The sequence below is a fragment of the Mastigoproctus giganteus genome, chromosome 12, assembly GCF_048544385.1.
Source record: "Mastigoproctus giganteus isolate SK-2022 chromosome 12, ASM4854438v1, whole genome shotgun sequence".
Lineage (NCBI taxonomy): Eukaryota > Metazoa > Arthropoda > Arachnida > Uropygi > Thelyphonidae > Mastigoproctus > Mastigoproctus giganteus.
In genome coordinates, this window is record NC_143586.1 from 9,600,714 (window position 1) to 9,619,037 (window position 18,324).

At 34.5% G+C, this 18,324-nt stretch overlaps 1 protein-coding gene across 3 annotated transcripts in view; it reads left to right on the plus strand.

The window, feature by feature from the left end:
- LOC150076666 (Golgi apparatus membrane protein TVP23 homolog B-like) overlaps nucleotides 1-18,058 on the plus strand; it is a 42,770-nt gene extending 24,712 nt beyond the window's left edge. For all 3 annotated transcript variants that reach the window (XM_090386250.1, XM_090386248.1, XM_090386251.1), the window contains exons 4-6: nucleotides 3,719-3,844; nucleotides 16,552-16,677; nucleotides 17,387-18,058. In XM_090386250.1, the coding sequence (XP_090242376.1) occupies nucleotides 3,719-3,844; nucleotides 16,552-16,677; nucleotides 17,387-17,458 (324 nt within the window). In that variant the 3' untranslated portion in view covers nucleotides 17,459-18,058. The remainder of the gene's footprint in view (nucleotides 1-3,718; nucleotides 3,845-16,551; nucleotides 16,678-17,386) is intronic.
- Nucleotides 18,059-18,324: the final 266 nt, after the last annotated feature.

Genomic DNA, 18,324 nt, shown 5'->3' on the forward strand with positions numbered 1-18,324 from the left:
TCCAAGCACAGAAACATTTCTGGAAGTAGTCTTCTGTAAGCCCTTTTAACATTTCAATAATTTTTTTTCTGAATGCCTTCAACAGACTGTAAATAGATTCCCTTAAGTACACTTCTCAGTTTAGGCAAGAGAAAAAAAAAAAGAAAGTCATAAGGGGCCAGGTCTGGTTAGTAGGGTGCATAGAGATGTTTTTTGGCCAAAAACTGGTGAAAAGAGAGCTATTGTGTGCTGGAGCATCCAACCATCCTTCCACAATTCAGCGTCTCTTCCTTTGAATATTTTCACAAAGCTTTGTCAGAAGATCTTCAATGTAGTATATTTGATTGACAGTCTGATTCGGTGGGATGATTTCAGCCATAATAATTCCTTTAATGTCAAAGAAAACAAGAAGCATGGTTTTCGTATTTGATTTCATATTTCATTTTTTTTGTTTGGGACTGTTTTGTCTTCTACTGTATTGACTGTCTTTTAGTTTCTGGGTTCTACTTGAACAGCCAACATTCATCGCAAGTAATTACAGTACTCATAAAGTCTGGATCGTCAATTTTTTTCAAAACATCTTCACAAATTTGGAGTCTTCCCATTCTTTGAACTTCATTCAAATTTTGAGCACCATCTTGGCCCACACTTTTCTCATGCCTAAATTTTCAGTTAAAATTGTACTCACTGTTTCTTTGTTGATTTTGAGTTAAATAATCAATTCTAATCATTGTTTAACTCATCAGTATTTTAAATCTATAATTTTATCACTTTTAACTCTACAGTTGTCAGTGTATTTTATTTCTACATAATTTTTTTTATCCTGTTTTATTTTTATTTTATTTAAATTTATTTTAATAAAGTTTTGGTCATATACAGTTGGTGTATTCCATTGCTGTTAGTATGAGTATGCACATACATAGTGATTTGTTTATGCAATGATATATTAATAAATTTATAGCATAAATAAAGAAATTTTTTGTATATTTTCATTTATTAAAGAAAAAACACAAAAATATTTTACGGTAACTGTAAGTAAATCCATCAAAACAACTAGTAGTGTGAATGATAAAATATTGTCTACAAAGTGGCTAAATGAGATGCAATAAGTTTTTAAATTTACATCCAATTTCACTATAACAAACTTGTACAACATTGAAATCAGAATGTTTTCAGTATGCAAAGTAGCTGATGGTCTCTTTTATGTACTTTTAAAGAAATCTAAGTTTTTTGTTTAGTCATTTTGAATATTCTTCTCTTGTGCCATTTTCTAAAATGGTCAAAGAATCTCCTAGTTTCAGTCCTCTAGAATAGATCCAATTCCTATTGCAGCCGTTTGATGAATAACTTCCATTGCAGCCGTTTGATGAATCAGCAACAACTTCTTCCTCCTTTTCTGCTTCATTTTCCTTGTTCCAAGAATTAGCACATAAAAACAATTTCCATTGCTTGGATCTTGACATCAGTTTTGTGGGATATGCAGTTATCTAGCACTTTACACTTTCACCTAGTCGTGTCTTTGTCAAATTATATGATCCATGCTTTAAATATAGAAGTGGTCATCCAGGCACTGTGCAGTTGGATGTGTATTTCATTGGTACTTAACTGCACTCCATGCAGGCATACTGTGGTGGCTGATTTACCAATGATGAGCAGCTTTCTCTTTACAGCTATTATTCTTTCTTTGCTCATTTTCAAACATGACCACTCCGGGCATGGTAATAGACCTCCCCATTTCATCACAATTATAGATGTCCTCTGCTTTGTAGTGTCAAGCCAAACATTGCGTAACCAGTGCTCTGTTGCCTCCTTGTTGTGACTTTGCTTTTCTCCACGTGTGTTTTTTGTTTTAATTGAATCATTCGGCACTGACACCATTGATGAATCCATTATTAATTAAATGTTCCTTGCACCTCCAGTTGCTTAGCTAAAGCTTCTGTTTTTTCGAGGAGGAGTGGCCAGGAAATTGGAGTGCTATTTTGTTGGGTGTACCAACAAAATAGGGCTTTGTCAACATCTTCTCTGGTTGCTTCTCTTTGTCTTTTCTTGCTTGGATTAGCATTTCTATAAATTGGTCCATAATTGCTTCTGATTTGTTTTGATGCGACATTTGCAATTGTGATATTCCATACTATTGCCCTTCATTTTGCGGCAGTTTACTAGCCAAGTCTGGATAACAGCAACTTGTTTTATAAGAATTAAGTCCTTCCATTTTTGTGACATCACTGGGTAAAAATAAAATCTTTTATGCTGCATTCAGTGTTCTTGATTCAAGAAAGTGAAACTCAATGTAGGTTACATGCAGCTGCTTTACAACACAAGGGACGACCTTGTTACAGCATAAGTAATTTGGTAACATGGATAACATTGTATGTATTATGTTGTATTTATGTCTGTGTGTGGAAAACATCTCCAAGAATCAGCAAGCAAACTGAAAAACTATTGGTTGATGTAGAATTAAAATCATAGAAGAATTAAAAGCATCGATTTGTAGGAAAACAATTAGCCGGTATGGTCATAAAAGTAAACATGTGCATAGACTGGAAAACATAGCAGGAATGTTGTGATGAATGTAATTGCTGTGTAAGTGAAAAGTAAAGATAAATATATTTTTTGAAAAAACAACCATTTAATTAACCGTTACAAAATGTGTTAGAAAATGGAAAGTTCGACCCGCTTGGGTGTATGCTGCTGCTGTTGTTGTTTTATGGCACATTGGCATCTAAGGCAAGTCATTTTATGGCACACTGGCATCTAAGGCAAGTCATCATTTGGCAAGTCAATCTTGAGTATACAATAAAGCATACGTGAGTAAGCGTTATGCAATAAACTGAACAAATTTGTAATAGAAACATAAGAAACAGTTTGTGATTTTTACTTTTTTATGCAAATAATCTTTATATGCAATTAAATGTTATGGTCTGTATTAGCAAGATTCTGTATTTGGAGAAGTGTCGCCTGTCACCATTCTGCAGAAAAGACCACTTTTATGTGGAATGGATGGTAGTCACTGTAAGCAGGTTATACAGTATGTAATTCACATTTTCTTACAATGTGCCACACACACACACACACACACACACACACACACACACACACACACACACACACACACACACACACACACAATATCTATAATGTATTGCAGTTTATCTTTTCGTATTAGTAGGGGCAAAAGGATGCAAGGAAGCAAGCTTATATAGCGTGAAGGATATATATCCTTCATTTGTCCATCTCCTTTAATAATTTGTCCAATCTCCCTTAAATTTATTTAAAATACTCTCACAACGTCACAGGAAAATTTAATACAAAAATTAGTTGCTCTGTGGCAGAAAGCAAATTTTCACACATCTAATGTGCAGCTATTCTTTTCCAATGTAAATATATATTGTGTTCCAAGAAAAAAGTAGGATGCCATCAGCATTTAGTTTATTCAACCCATTTAAAGCCTCAAACACTTCAGTGACATTTCTTTTCTGTAAATTGCGAATTTCAATTTACAGAATTTAAGCCTCTTATGTTATACAATTTCTTTATTCTTGCTGGCTTTTAAGAACATAACCCAAAATTAAACTAGTATTAAATAAGCAGGAAACCTTTAAGAAAAATCATATCCAGTGACTCAAAATTAAGAAAAAGTCATGTCTATTTTTAAATGTGTACTTATACAGTAAGTTATATTCTCCATGGAGAAAAGCATATTTATATTATTTTTTTAAATTTTTTCATTTCTTTTTAGGAGGATGATATTCGATTGATAAATAGTTCAGAATCACACATGTTTTGGATTGCTCTTGTCTTTTGTCCTATAGTTTGGGTATTTCTGCTATTTTTCACAGTCTTCAGATTAAACTTCAGGTGGTTTGTAAGTAGAGTTTCTCTTTTCTTTTTTTTTATATATATAATTTACTATGTTGTTCCACGATGCTTCTATTATTTATATCATATTTCTTTAAAATAACATTTAAAAATGTGAAATCTTAATTTTTTAATATCTTAGAATATTTGGTTATTTAGTATTATTATTTGTTATTTTTTTTATGAAAACTCCAAATGCAAGAGGCATTAGAATCTACAGTACATAGTCCTTGCATGGGATGAAATTTAAAAATATGAATACTTGTTGATATTAGACTTAAATTTCTATGGATTGTAATTTTCAGGAAATCCATTTGAAGGAAAGGTGTTCCAGAAAACAGAAGTTGAAGGGATAAATGAAATATAAGAAAAGTTGATATCTAAAGGTTGAAGTTGGTGAGTAACTGACTGGTTCAGCACTTGTTTGGACTGGTTTACAAGAGAGTCGGGGAATTACGGATGCCAGTTCGGAAGAACAGTGCCCACGGAAATTGCAAGTATCTATAGAAAAGACACATAAGAAATTGAAGTTCTCTGAGACAGAGGGAGTTGAGAGATTTTGTAAGACCTGTTCACTAATTAACCTGACTGTTCTCTATTGAATGAAATCTAGATGCTTTAGAGGTTTTGGTGGCATCACTGTTGTTCATATAAGCATAGAAGTAGTAGTACTAGTAGAGGTGTATGATGCAAGAAAGCAAGCTTATGTAGCATCAGCCAAAAAAAAAACATTTCACATGTCCATTCCCTCGTTTGTCAAGTTCCTCCTTGAATTTATTTAAGCTATCAACATCCACAAGAAAAATGAAGTTTTTTCCAGCAGTCAACCACCTGCTGGCTAAAGGCAAATTTAAGCACATCTTTCTTCTACTGTCTTTCCTAAATTTGAATTTATGCCCCCTCAAGTTCATAATTTGGGCAAGAGTAAGAATCCCATCAGAACTGAGCCTGCTCAAGCCATTCAAGGCCTTATACACCTCAATCAGATCACCTCGCAGGTGCCTAGTCTCCAGATGCTGCATTTTGCAGAACTAAGCCTTTCTTGGTAAGAGGACTCCTTCGATCCCCTCACCAATCTTGTTGCTTTTCTCTGTACTTGCTCAAGCAACTCTATATCCTTCCTCTAGACCTGTATGCAGTACTCAAGGCGTGGCCTGACCATTGCCTTATACAAAGGGATAATCACCTCCTTTTCCCTATTAGCAAAATTCCTGTATATCAATGACAATATCCTATGACCTGCTATGGCAGGCTGTCTGCGCTGCTCAGAAAACTTCATATCCCGACTGCACAATTGGTCCCAGGTCTTTTTCATTTTGTATCACACAGTTGTTACGTTTCTCTGGGGTTACTTCTATCCATATGCAGTACTTTATTTGTCAATGTTAAACTTCAGTTGCCACTTCACAGCCCATCTGCCCAACTTTTCTAGATCCTCTTTCAGTAGTACACTGCGATTAGTGTCATTAACAACCCTGCCAACCTCTGTGAACTTGGACGTTAAGCCTGATATACCTTCATCAATATCATTGATAAATATACAAAACAACAGTAGACCCAACATCAAACATTGGGGGACTTTACTAATAACATTAGTCCATGAAGAACACTGTTCGTTGATTACCACTCTGTCTTCTCCCACTCGACCCCCTTTTATCCATTGTAGCAACTTGCCTTTAATACCACTACTACTACCATACTGCTCCAATTTGTACAGTAGTCTTCCATGTGCAACAGCATAAAAAGCTTTCCTGAAATCCAAGTATATGATATCAAAATTATTTTTTGCATCCAGTTACTTTGTAACCACATCATAGTATCCAGTCAAATTTTTCAGACAAGGCTTTCCCTTAACAACCCATGCTGTGTTTGAATTATTGCTGCAGCGTTGTCTATATGATCCTGCAATGCTTCTTTAATCAGTGACACTATTATTTTACACGGAACAGAAGTTAAACTAACAGGTCAGTAATTACTCATAGAGTAAAAAAATATGTTGAGGTCCTAAAGTCTTGAAACTTTATTAGACAGTTGGACGGACGACTTGAGTAGTCGAGACCCGCTAATTTTCATAAAATCAAACAAATGCTAATAATTTATTTTAATTTTTTCTCGTAGAGGATCTGTGATCTCATTATGGATTTAAAATAAACTTTGTGGATTTTTTTAAAAACGGATAGTGTAGGCTATTTTTGGAATATTTAAAGGAATATTAAATTTTAGGAATATTATATATTTTATTTTTAGGCAGAACACCTGGGGTTTTCTTCAGGAACGGCTGCATCCAGATGAAGTGTAATTCGAAAGGTGTTGAAATTGCAATTATATGGAAGGAGGATGAAGGAAAAAGTTTTGTTCTAAATCCTTGCATGGGGAGTAATTGTAGGCATAAAGGGAGATGATGTCCTGAAGCCTGATGGGGGCTTTTTGTTAACACCATCTTCAAAGGAGGGTGAATACGTGTTGAACATTGCTGTATTTCAAAAGTGTGGTGGTGGTGGTTGGGAGGTTTTTTTTTTTTTTGGTAGTTGTTGGCGCATAGGCTTCTGTGGCCATAATGCACCTCCCAAGGTTTTTGCAGTACTTTGATCCAAGCCTGAGACGGGAATCGAACCCACGACCTTTGGGTTGCCAGGCAGGCACTTTACCCACCCGGCTAGCCCGGTCGGCATGGGGAGGTGTGGAGTAGTCAAAAGTGGTGAAACCTTTTCTTTCCCTTCCCCCCCCTTTTTTTTTCCAAAAAAAAATTACAATTTTCCAAATTCCCAGACTATAAGTGTAATACAGTGAGGCAGAAAAATTTTCCCTCTACCCTACTTCACCTCCTTTCGACTACTCACCCCCCCCCTCCCAACCACACTTTTTAAATACGGCAATGGAACCTGCCTGGACTATGAAAGACGGCCTCGACACGTATTCACCATCCTTTGAAGATGGTGTTAATGAAAAGCCCCCATCAGGCTTCAGGATATCATCTCCCTTTATGCCTACAATTACTCCCCATGCAAGGATTAAGGACAAAACCTTGCTTTTTCCTTTGCCCCCTTTCCATATCATTGCAATTTAAACACCTTCTGAATTACACCTCATCCGGATGCAGACATCCCTGAAGAAAACCCCAGGTAAGAGTGTTCTGCCTTAAAATAAAATACATAATATTCCTGTAAACATTCCAAAAATTGCCTACACTATCCCTTTTTAAAAAAAAATCCAAAGTTTATTTTAAATCCATAATGAGATCGCAGATTCTCTACAAGGAAAAATTACAATAAATTATTAGCATTTGTCCAATTTTACAAAAATTAGTGGATCTCGGCTACTCAAGTTGTCTGTCCAACTGTCAGTAATTAATTACTCATGTCACCCTCTGATCCTCCTTTGTGAATTGCGGATACATTTGCACTTCTCCAGTCTGTAGGGACTTCCCTGTGTCTAAGGATGCTCTCATAATTATGGCTAAGGTTTGCTTACTTCCTTTGCCACCTACTTCAATATAACTGATTAGATCCCATCCACCCTGGGCACTTTTCTTATGTTTAACTTCAACAATTTCTCCCTTCCACTTTGCTCCCTTCCAATTATTACAAAATCATTATGCTCCATGTTAGAGTTTAATAAGCTTCTGTCCTCCAGTTCCCTACAGAATTCCTCATATGTGAATATAGATGCAAAATACTCATTCAATTTGTCAGCTATCTGAGCAGGATCATCAAAAGTTGAACCATCGATATAAAGTGGACCAATCTGATTCATCCCCTTCCTTCTAGAGTTTACATCAGTAAAGAAATCTTTGCTGTTTTTCTTAGCATCCTTTGTCAAATGTTTCTCATAATCTGCCTTTGCTTGCCTAACCTCCTTTGTGATTTGATTAAGATTAGCTTATATCTACCATAGACTTTTGTGTCACCTGATAATTTATATACCTCCCATGCACGGAGCAATATGGCCTTAGTTGCTAATGCTCCTAAAAAAACAAATAACAACAACAACCTCCCATGCAATTTTATTCTCTGCCATAAGTCTCATTAATTCATCTGACATCCATTTAGGCCTAAACCTTGAACAGTATTTCTTAATCGGTATGAAAAGCCTAGTGCTCCAAGATTGATTCCTTGAATGCTTCCCATTTAGAATTTGCTGTTGGTAGCATCATCAGTTGGTCCCACCGTATAGAATTCAAAAACCATCTGAGACCACTGTAGGCACCTTTACGAAAACAAAAACCCTTCCCTTTACCTCTGATGATAGTTATATCTTTAAGTAAATTGCACATCAGTACACTGTGATAACCTCCACTTAGTGGCTCCTTTATTTGAAAATTCTTAATGCAAGAAAAATCACTTTTGAAAACCAGATCAAGAGTATTGCTCTCTCTGGTTGCTTCTCGAACATGCAGCTGCAGAAAACAATCATCCAATAAATCCACAAAAGTCTTATTAGACATTTGCCAACCCACAAGTTCCAGTCAATATCTGGGAAGTTAAAATCCCCCATTATAAGACATTCTGATTTACTGTCCCCCCTCTCTTTCTCTGTGCAATTATTCGTTGTACTCATTAGAGTTATTAGGTCTATAACTACTCTCATTTTTGCTTTCCCAGTGCTTATGTTACCCAAACTGACTCAACATTGCACTGTCAATATCTGTCAACTGGATGTACTCCCCAAATTCCAATTCTGCTCTGCTTATATCTGTGTGACACCATGTCTCTGATATCCCAACAATATCCGCCTAATGTCTTGACCAGCACTTTAAATTCATCAAATTTATTTACTATACTCCTAGCATTGGTGTACATGCACCTGTTCTTACTCTTAGTTACCCCTAACACAGCCCATGTATTTATTTGTTCCATAATGACTCCCACCAGTCCCTGAAATCCCCAGCACCCCACCTTCCATGTCGTTATCTCATTCTAATAGAAGCAGTGCAAGGATCACTTTCACTTCTGCCTGTGGCTACTGTTAATCTTTTTTTCTGTGAATCCACCCAAGCTAGCAGTTTTCCGACCCATCTATCACTGTCTTGATAGCAGCAGCAAACATTCTTGCACCCTTTCTATTTAAGTGTATCACATTCCTGTAGAAGCGCTCTCTCCATTAACTAGCACCGAGAAAAAATCTACCCCATGAGCCTTGCATGATGTCTCCATGGCCAAATTGATTGACAAGGCTCTCATCATATACTCCCTCCTGTCATGTCTGGGCAGAATTGCAGACTTTGCTGTTTTTCTTTGTATTCTTCCAGAGACTTCTCATAATCTGCTCTAGCTTGCCTAACCTCCTTTATGACTTTATTCCAGACTAGTTCCTATGTGACATCTATTTAGGTCTAAGTCTTGAACAGTATCACTTGTTGCATCATCTCTTAGTTGGTATGAAAAACATGAAGCTTCTATGATTTCTACCCTGAAAGCTTCCATTTAGAATTTCTCTTTTTGTAACTTCATCAGTTGGTGTCACTGCACAGGAAATTCTGAGACTGCTGTAGCACCTTTACAAAATCTAAAACACTTTCCCTTGCCTTTGACAGTAGTTACTTGTTTAAGTAATTCCACATCAGTATATTATTATTACTGACACCTAGTGAGTCTTTTATTTGCAGTTTCTTAATACATGAAGGGTCACTACTGATAACACTAGTTTACAAATTTAAGTTTGTTCACTGGGGTTTGAATTTCAATAGGTCCTACTACTGAAATATGTTGCTGTGATTTCAAATATGACTTAGATTTTTTTCTATCACATCCAGATACATCACAATTTAAGAAATAAAAAAGTATTGTTTTTTACAAAAGTATATAACTTTATTGTATTTAGTAATGACAAATTGATAGGATTACATTTTCATATATCAAAAAATATTTAAAATAAATAAATGCACAAGGCATAATACTTTAAGAGTTTGGTATCTATATAATATCGGTGTTTAGATACACCATAGAAACAATAGTCTTCTCTATTAGTGAAGAGTTACTTATTCGAAGTAGTGCAATATCATGGCAACTCGTCGTGAAGGCAGAGCACAATATGAGAAACAGCAAATGATGCCTACAACAACTACTTTGTAGTTTATTAAGAGTTATCTATGGTGTATCTAAACACCGATATTATATAGATACCAAACTCTTAAAGTATTATGCCTTGTGCATTTATTTATTTTAAATATTGACATCTAAACCTCTTGGCATCTCTCATATTGTGTGATTAACTTCACAACTGGGTCGTCATGTCTGCATTACCAGGGTACCTGCCCACCCACTGATGATCGGCCAATAGCCGTGAAACAGTGCTGTCTGGGTGGTGGTACTCAACTGAGAATAAGTAACAATAGTCTTCTCTATTAGTGAAGAGTTACTTATTCGAAGTAGTGCAATATCATGGCAACTCGTCGTGAAGGCAGAGCACAATATGAGAAACAGCAAATGATGCCTACAACAACTACTTTGTAGTTTATTAAGAGTTATCTATGGTGTATCTAAACACCGATATTATATCAAAAAATATGTAAATACTAACAAGTATTAATCAAAATTCTGAAACTTTCATTAATCAGACCTTTGTCTCTTTGTTTGAAAAGAACGTTTAATCATTTTTCTTTTATGTACAGTGCCAGGTTTCTCTCTTTTTTAAACACCAGCAGTAGTCGGCCATCATGCTTGTATTCCACCTTCCCTGGTACCTCTTCTCCATTTCATTTAATGTCCTGATGGAATCTCTCCCCTTGTTCTTCGCTCATCTGTGCAAGATTTTCTGGAAAAAAATCAAGATGGGCATGCAAAAAGTGCATTTTGATGCGCATATTGCAACCTAAATTGCAAAGCTTTTTGAGCATATTTTGAACAATTTTCTCATAATCCTGTGATTTATGATTTCCTAGAAAGTTTTCCATTACACTTTTAAAAGCAATCCAGGCTTTCCTTTCAACGCCAGTCATAGTAGTTTCAAACTGACCATCTAAAACCAATTTTCTAATTTGGGGACCAATGAAGATGCCCTTTTTAAGTTTTGTGTCAGATAAACCGGGAAATTTACTGCATTCTTAAAGCAGTTGCCATCCTTATTCAATATTTTAACAAATTGCTTCATTATGCCTAACTTGATGTGCAGTGGAGGTAAAAGTATTTTATCTGGCTTCATCAGACTTTCATGCACAATATTTTTTGACCCCGGTGTAAGATTGTGCCTCCGAGGCCATTGCTTCTTTGTCCAATGCAGCAATTTAGCTCTGCAATCCCATTCACAAATAAAGCATGGCATTTTAGTGTACCCACCCTGTTGCCCCAAAAACATACATAACACTTTTAAGTCTCCACATAGTTACCATTCGTGATCTTGATATTTAATTTTCTCCAGAAGCAACTTTAGATTGTCATAAGTATCTTTTAAGTAGACTGAATGAGCAACTGGCACAGATGTATACTCCATTATACAAGAGAACACCTTTTAAACTAGTCTTAGAAGAGTCTATAAATAGTCTCCATTCACTAGAACATATGATGGAGCTCCTAAGGCACTTATTAAACCAGCGATATCACTGTGAAAAATATTGTATAAACTCCCTTTCACGATTTCTGTACCAGGAAAATGATGTACCTAGAGCAAGTAAGTTCTTCGCTTGAATTCTGGATCCCAGAATTTCAGCAGCATACTTTGGAAGACCTAAGTCCCTTACTAAATCATTCAGTTCGACTTGCGTGAATTGCTGTGGCGTTAAAATATTCTCTGGTTGATAACATTCCTCTTCATTAACCTCTTTAGCTTCTGCTGCTTGATGGAAGAAGATGTGGACTCCAAAGTTTCTGGTGGAGGTTTTACAGGCAGATCAGGTCCATGCAGAACTGGTCTTATGGCTGACTGTAGATCTGGATATTTGGTGTCCTTTTTATTTTTTGAATTGTAACCTTTAACATCACATACACAAAAGTAACATTCGGCATGGCTTACTGGCTCGGGTCACACCATAGGAATAACAAATGGCAAACACACCTTTTTTTCCTTGACTCCATTTTCTAAGATGTTTGACACATGTATGGCATACTTTATGCAGTGCCTACAATTTATCCTGATCGCCTAGTTTCATGTCAATATACATAATATGATTTTTTTTAAAAAATCAGCAATATTTCGCTTCTGCTTTACAGGAACAAAACAACCACACATGTAACAAAATATGTCGGGACTGTTTATACACTTTCTAGTTGCTGTGCTAAAAGAAAACTAACACATACAATGAGAGCTCATGACGGTTTATACAGGAGTACTGTGACTGCATAAGGGATGTGCCACTTAGGCTCTGTGGTTGAGTGGACTGTACAAACAAGTGAGTGCATGCTCAGACAAGTTTAAGCCGTAACTACACACAGGAGTCTCCCAGACTCCACTCGGAAAATAAAATTCTGGGAATCACAGATAGGCCGGTAGAACGGGGTGTGGGCTGTCTACCTTCCTGGGTCAAGGTCGGCTACCTTGCAGTGTGTGTAATTATCGGTTAAACGTGCACAATCTGCTGTATTTGAGGCAAATATTTGATACTGATTACGAATATAGAGGTATAAAACTTGTAAACCATTGCTGAAACTATAGTTATGTACACATTTGCTTATAATACCCAGGTAATATTTTGTTAATGAATTGTGAAAAAATCTTTACATGATAGAAACAAATGGACTTCGGTTTAGTAATCAGTAAACATGCATAAATAGCTGCCACATACTTTTACTCAAACCCCAGATACACTGTAAACCAGTGTAGTCAGGTCAATATCAATTAGATCAGATCAAGCTTTCTCCCGTTGCCTTTCTAACATGCTGTTATAGGAAACAGGCATTCAGTAACTGCAGAAAAGCCTTTGCTACAATATGAGTGACCCACAAGGTCCAGTCAGTATCTGGAAATTTAAAGTCATTATAAGACATTCTGATTTACTGGCTCACTTGATATTTCTCTATATTTGTTTATTATACTCATCACAGTCATTATGTCTATAACACACTCCTAACATCATTTTTGTTTCTCAAGTGGTAATGTTACTCCAAATTGACTGAATGTTGCACTGGTCGCTCATGTCCAATAGATGCACTGCATTAAGTTTCATGTGCTTCTTAACTAAAAGCTTAATCCCCTCTTGACCTCACTGGCCTTTCTGTGCACACATCTGCACAATGTGTGCCTATTGATGTTGAGTTGGCACATTATGGCCTAGCTGCCAATGTGCTATAAAAATTAAACCAAATAACCAATCCACCTACCGATGAGAGGCCAACAAGCTTCAAAACGATGCCGTCTGGATGATGGTCTCTGCCAAGAATAAGTAACATTAATCTTCTCTACTGGGAAATCATTGCTTATTCAAGGTATTGCAATAACAGGCAACTCGTGATGGCATTCACAATATGAGATTTAACAAAAACTATGCCAATTCACTTTGGTGATTTACTATGAACTAAAATGATGCTTTGCTCTAACTTGTTCATCTAGTAAATTTCCCGTAGTCTGAGACTTTGAGCCCTAAACCCTTTTTAGTACAATTTAACAAGGATAAGGGGCATTTAGAAATCTGACGGGTCATCCAATTTGACGTTGCTAAATAACACCAATGAGAATGGCCACGAGAAAGAGAAAACATGGGAGAAGAGATCATCATTGGTTTGTAATCTGAGTTATATAGGATAGTATATCTAATATTAATTGCACTCTTCAAAGAGTTATTGGTAAGGGAGAAATGCAGAATGTTATGTCAATGGTTGATATTTTATACTGTTCTAGTAGGCAAACAAATTCCTTGTGTAATAACAAAAATGCTAGCACTCCTAGTTTGGCAAGTATAACTGGCAAATAGAGATGAGCTGAAATTATGAACAATAAAGTTACTGAGCCAGATTACCTTACTTACCTAAGTCAGATGGTAACCAGTGATTTTTAGACTTGTGAAATCAGTGATTGTGACATAATGTGAAAGAGTTTTTGAATCAAAGGCATAAAATAGAAGATTATAGATTAAGAGATTTCTGATAAAGACCGTCAGGCTGGACAGGCACAGATAACTGCCTTTAATAATTAAAGAAATTTTAGAATTATTTTGAGAGGGGAGATTAGTTGGTTGGCTGGTTGTTTGAGAATTCCTTTTCGCATAGTTTCTGTAGATAGGCACATAACTTGCGTTATGTGCCTAGAACAGAAATGGTTAGATATTACTTACAAAGACTTGTAAGATCAGGTCTTGATATATGGCATTATTTTAAAATTTTGTTGATTTATCCTTAAATTATAAATTTTGTTCCCAATGTTTAGTAATAAATTATATCTTTATTTAAAAAGAAGTTTTTTGGTTTCAGTTCTAGGAACTTTTATGTTAGCATATCCTTTGTGAATAACAATATTAGAAATACAAGAGTTTGATTTTTGTTTTTGGAGCTTAATTACATTCACTCTATCATTTATGTAATTAAATTAATTTTCTTCTTACTTTTAAGATTTAAGAATCTTTCATCCATATGTATTTGGTTGAGAAAAGGAATTTTGTTGAAAATTTGTGGCAGTATTAGAAACACTTCTAAATATAGGGTGGGATTTTGTTTCAGTAATTTTTTTTAAATAACTTATTATACCACCTGAAGTGAAATTTATTTTTATTATGCAATTAAATTATTGAGAAAGATAAATCTTTATTTGTGGCCACATTATAAACTTCTCAAAGATGCAGTAAGAATCCATCCCGTATGTCCATTTATGCTATGAAAGTTAAATTAAAGAAAACAAGTTACTTAATTTATGCATTTCAGTAAAATGTGCATTGCTTGAATTGTTACTATTTACTGCTAATGTGTCGAAAATGTAATACACATCAATACATTTTGCTGCTGGAATGAAAACTTGTGTCAAAACAAACCACAATTTTTGTGCCTTGATGAAACTGTTCAATAGCAGCACACCATTGAATCATGTGCTATTTGCATTGTGGCTGGGATTTTGCTTAGCATCAATTGAAATGTCTAGAGAGAGCTATAAAAGTAGTTACTTGGTTCATAGTTTCATTTGTTCTTTGCTTATGTTGAAGTTATTTTATCTGGTTTAGCATTTTACAAAAGAAGAAAAGCAAAATATTTTGAAGATTGTGTTTGCTAAATTTTAATTCTTTCGTTTGTGAACAAATCATCCTGTGTGCGTTGATAAATTTTTGTGTAAAAAGTGTTCTTTAAAATTTTACCCTACAGGGTTGTTGTTATAATGCATCCACAACCTGCAACACCAAGACTGAAAAGGAATAGGGATGGACAATATATTGAAGCTGATGACGTCAAATCATCTCTTTATAATATGTTATCTGATACTGAAATAAAATTCTATTTAAGTGATGTGGATTCTGAATCTCATTCATATGCATCCCTTGATGATAGAATGCACAAACAACAGATGACAGTCCCTTGGAGTGATGATTTTTCACAGATGAAATTCTTTCATTTACAAAAAAGCAGTGCCTATATGTTCTGGTGCCTCTTTATGTGCACATAAAGTGCTTTGTGGGCACACATAAAGGACCCTCTTAAATATAAGCAGCAGTGAATGTGTTAAATTATGTATTACATTTTAGCTGCATTAGCAGGTAATTAGCATTAGTAATTCAAGATTTATTACAAAAAAAAAAAAATGGTGGCAAAAAGAATTTCTGCTTACTACCATATTGCCCATTCATTCCTCCTGCCAGTGCATGGTAACAAACATGATATTTGTTGCTGTTTCAGCTGCAGCATATAGTATATGGATAGTCTATGTGATATATATATATATATGAAAAAATAAAATAAAATAATTGCTGGATTTCTATTGGTTCAGTTTTAATGAAATTTTGGAGGGGTCAACAAAGTATTCTAAAGAGCAAAATATAAAATTTCATGTAAATCCATTCACTGGGAATTCAGCATGCAGAAATATGGATAAAGAAATCATAATTGTTAGATTTCTAGTAGTCCAATGTCCAATTTTAATGAAATTTGGGCTAGCTCGACAAATAATTTTAAAAGGTCTAAATATAAAATTTCAAAAATCACTTGGGAGTCAAGTTATTACATACTGAAAGGAGGACAAAGAAATAATGTCGGAAATAATTGTCACATTTCTATTGGTTGATTTTATTGAGATATGGGATGGCTCTGCAAATCAAGGCCAAAATATAAAATTTCGTGAAAATCTGTCAAATGGGAGTCAAGTTACTATGTGAGGATGGAACAAAAAAGGAAATAATAATTATCAGATTTCTATTGGTCCAATTTTAATGAAATTTAGAATTACATGACAAATCTTTTTAAAAAACTCAAATATAAAATTTCATAAAAATCCAACTACCAGGAGTCAAGTAGTAACTCGACTCCTGGTTTCACCATGTCTAGACAGATGGCTAAACATGGTGAAAAAAATAGGTGCATTATGCATATATTCTAATGGGCTTAAAAAAAACCTACCTAATGTTATGTTATTTTTCTGGGAAGTATAGTATTTTGCTGACTAGGCAAATTCAGTTTATTGAAAAATCTCTGACAACCACATTATCTAAACGTAAGCAATGTTCTTTCTCACCATTATGCTCACATTAACTGCAATGGACATTTCTCATACTACATGGCAGAGGAGAGTTTGATAGTGTGATTATATTTAGCTGTGAAATATAAAAAAATTGCCAGTTTTATTAATTTCCTTTTAATTTTTTTTTTTTAGATTATTGCATGTGTAGGTCTTATTCTAAATGCAGCCAATTTGTATGGATATGTACGCTGTAAAATAGGGAATGTAAATAGCAAAGAGGTTACATACAAACTTTTGGGACAACAAATGTGGAAAAATGTAAGTAATTATGCTTTCAGTTTCTAATTTTATGTTTTTCATAAGTTAATTTTCTTTGGCTTTTCATCTTTCAGGCTTTAAAAAAATTAAGGATTTAAACAATTTTCATTATATCATGTGACCTAATCATTTTTGGGCTTTTGTTATAATAATTTATTGACTGTCACTGTTAAAAATTTGAATGCAATTCATATCTCATTTCCTCATTCAAAGTTTTTATGGTTTCCTTTATTTGATTATTATGTTTTGGTGTTGTTTCTTCCTTTGTTATTATCTTTGTTTTCTGATTGTCTTGCTGATAAAGATGGGGAAACTTTTCAAACTAAGTACTTGTAGGGGAATTTTGAGCTGCTGGGAATGGATAAATTTTGAAAAAATTTTGCCATTGTATTGACCTAATTAGCATATTAAATTGTATTCCATAAATAGATTTATTTACAGAATACAATTGTGTACTAGATTTATTTACAGAATACAATTGTGTACTAGATTTATTTACAGAATACAATTGTGTACTAGATTTATTTACAGAATACAGTTGTGTACTAGATTTATTTACAGAATACAGTTGTGTAATATATTTATTTACAGAATATAATTGTGTAATAAACAATTGTTTAAAATTGTTGGAATTTAACAATATCTAAAATCTTTGAAATAATAAAAATATTCAGTTTTAAACATTCCTTTTATTTTTTAAATTTCACAGGTCCTAGGTTCTTTATGGAGAGGATCTCAGGAATTGCAAACAAGACAGAATCAGCCATTTTACACAGTGTAACTGTAATATATACATGTGCACATATATGAACACTCAGCATTTGGAATGTGATCATCATTTTGTTAATTTCACTATCAGAGAAGTATTCCACAAATGTAGTTTCTCCAGTCAGCTCACATGCACTGATAATCTGAATAGCATAATGGTTGCAGGTATTGAGTTAATACAATATTGGCTTATAATGCCAATTATAGCTAGCTCTAACTGGCATCTACATGATGTGGATAATTTTTTTTATTATTCATGGACAGGGTAAATTACACAAAAGCCATTTACTTCAGAAATACATTATTACATTTACTATGATTGGTACTATAATTCCAAAATGTATTGAGTCCACTTCAAATTATTCTTGAGAGAGAGAGAGAGAGGGGCATGATAGAATACTGAAGAGAACTAATGCCATTTTCTTAATTAAGAAACTTGTAAAAGGAGATCATCATAACCTTAAAAGGAGATTACCTGGAATTGCACTGCACCTCAGGCTTACTGGGTATGCTTATTTTTGATTTTATATCTTTTGAGTAATTGCATTATTGTTTGGTATCCTTTCTCTTTAAATTTGTTTGTAACTGGTTATCAGAAGTGAAATCCACAAAGAGTACCTCTGTTGTGTGTGTTTTATAATAAGTTTATAAAAATAGTCATAATTGGCTGGTCTGATTGTGACTTTACTTGGTATATAAAAAATAAATAATCATTCAAACTGTGTGCAAAATTATTATATCTAGTCATAGAAACTGCTCCATTGATTCTGTTAGGTAGCATGTTATTATGCCAAATCAGTTTAATGCATAGCCCACATAAAATATCATAATCCTTAATTTGATGGAATAATAATATTAATAGCATTTCTTAAAGTATCA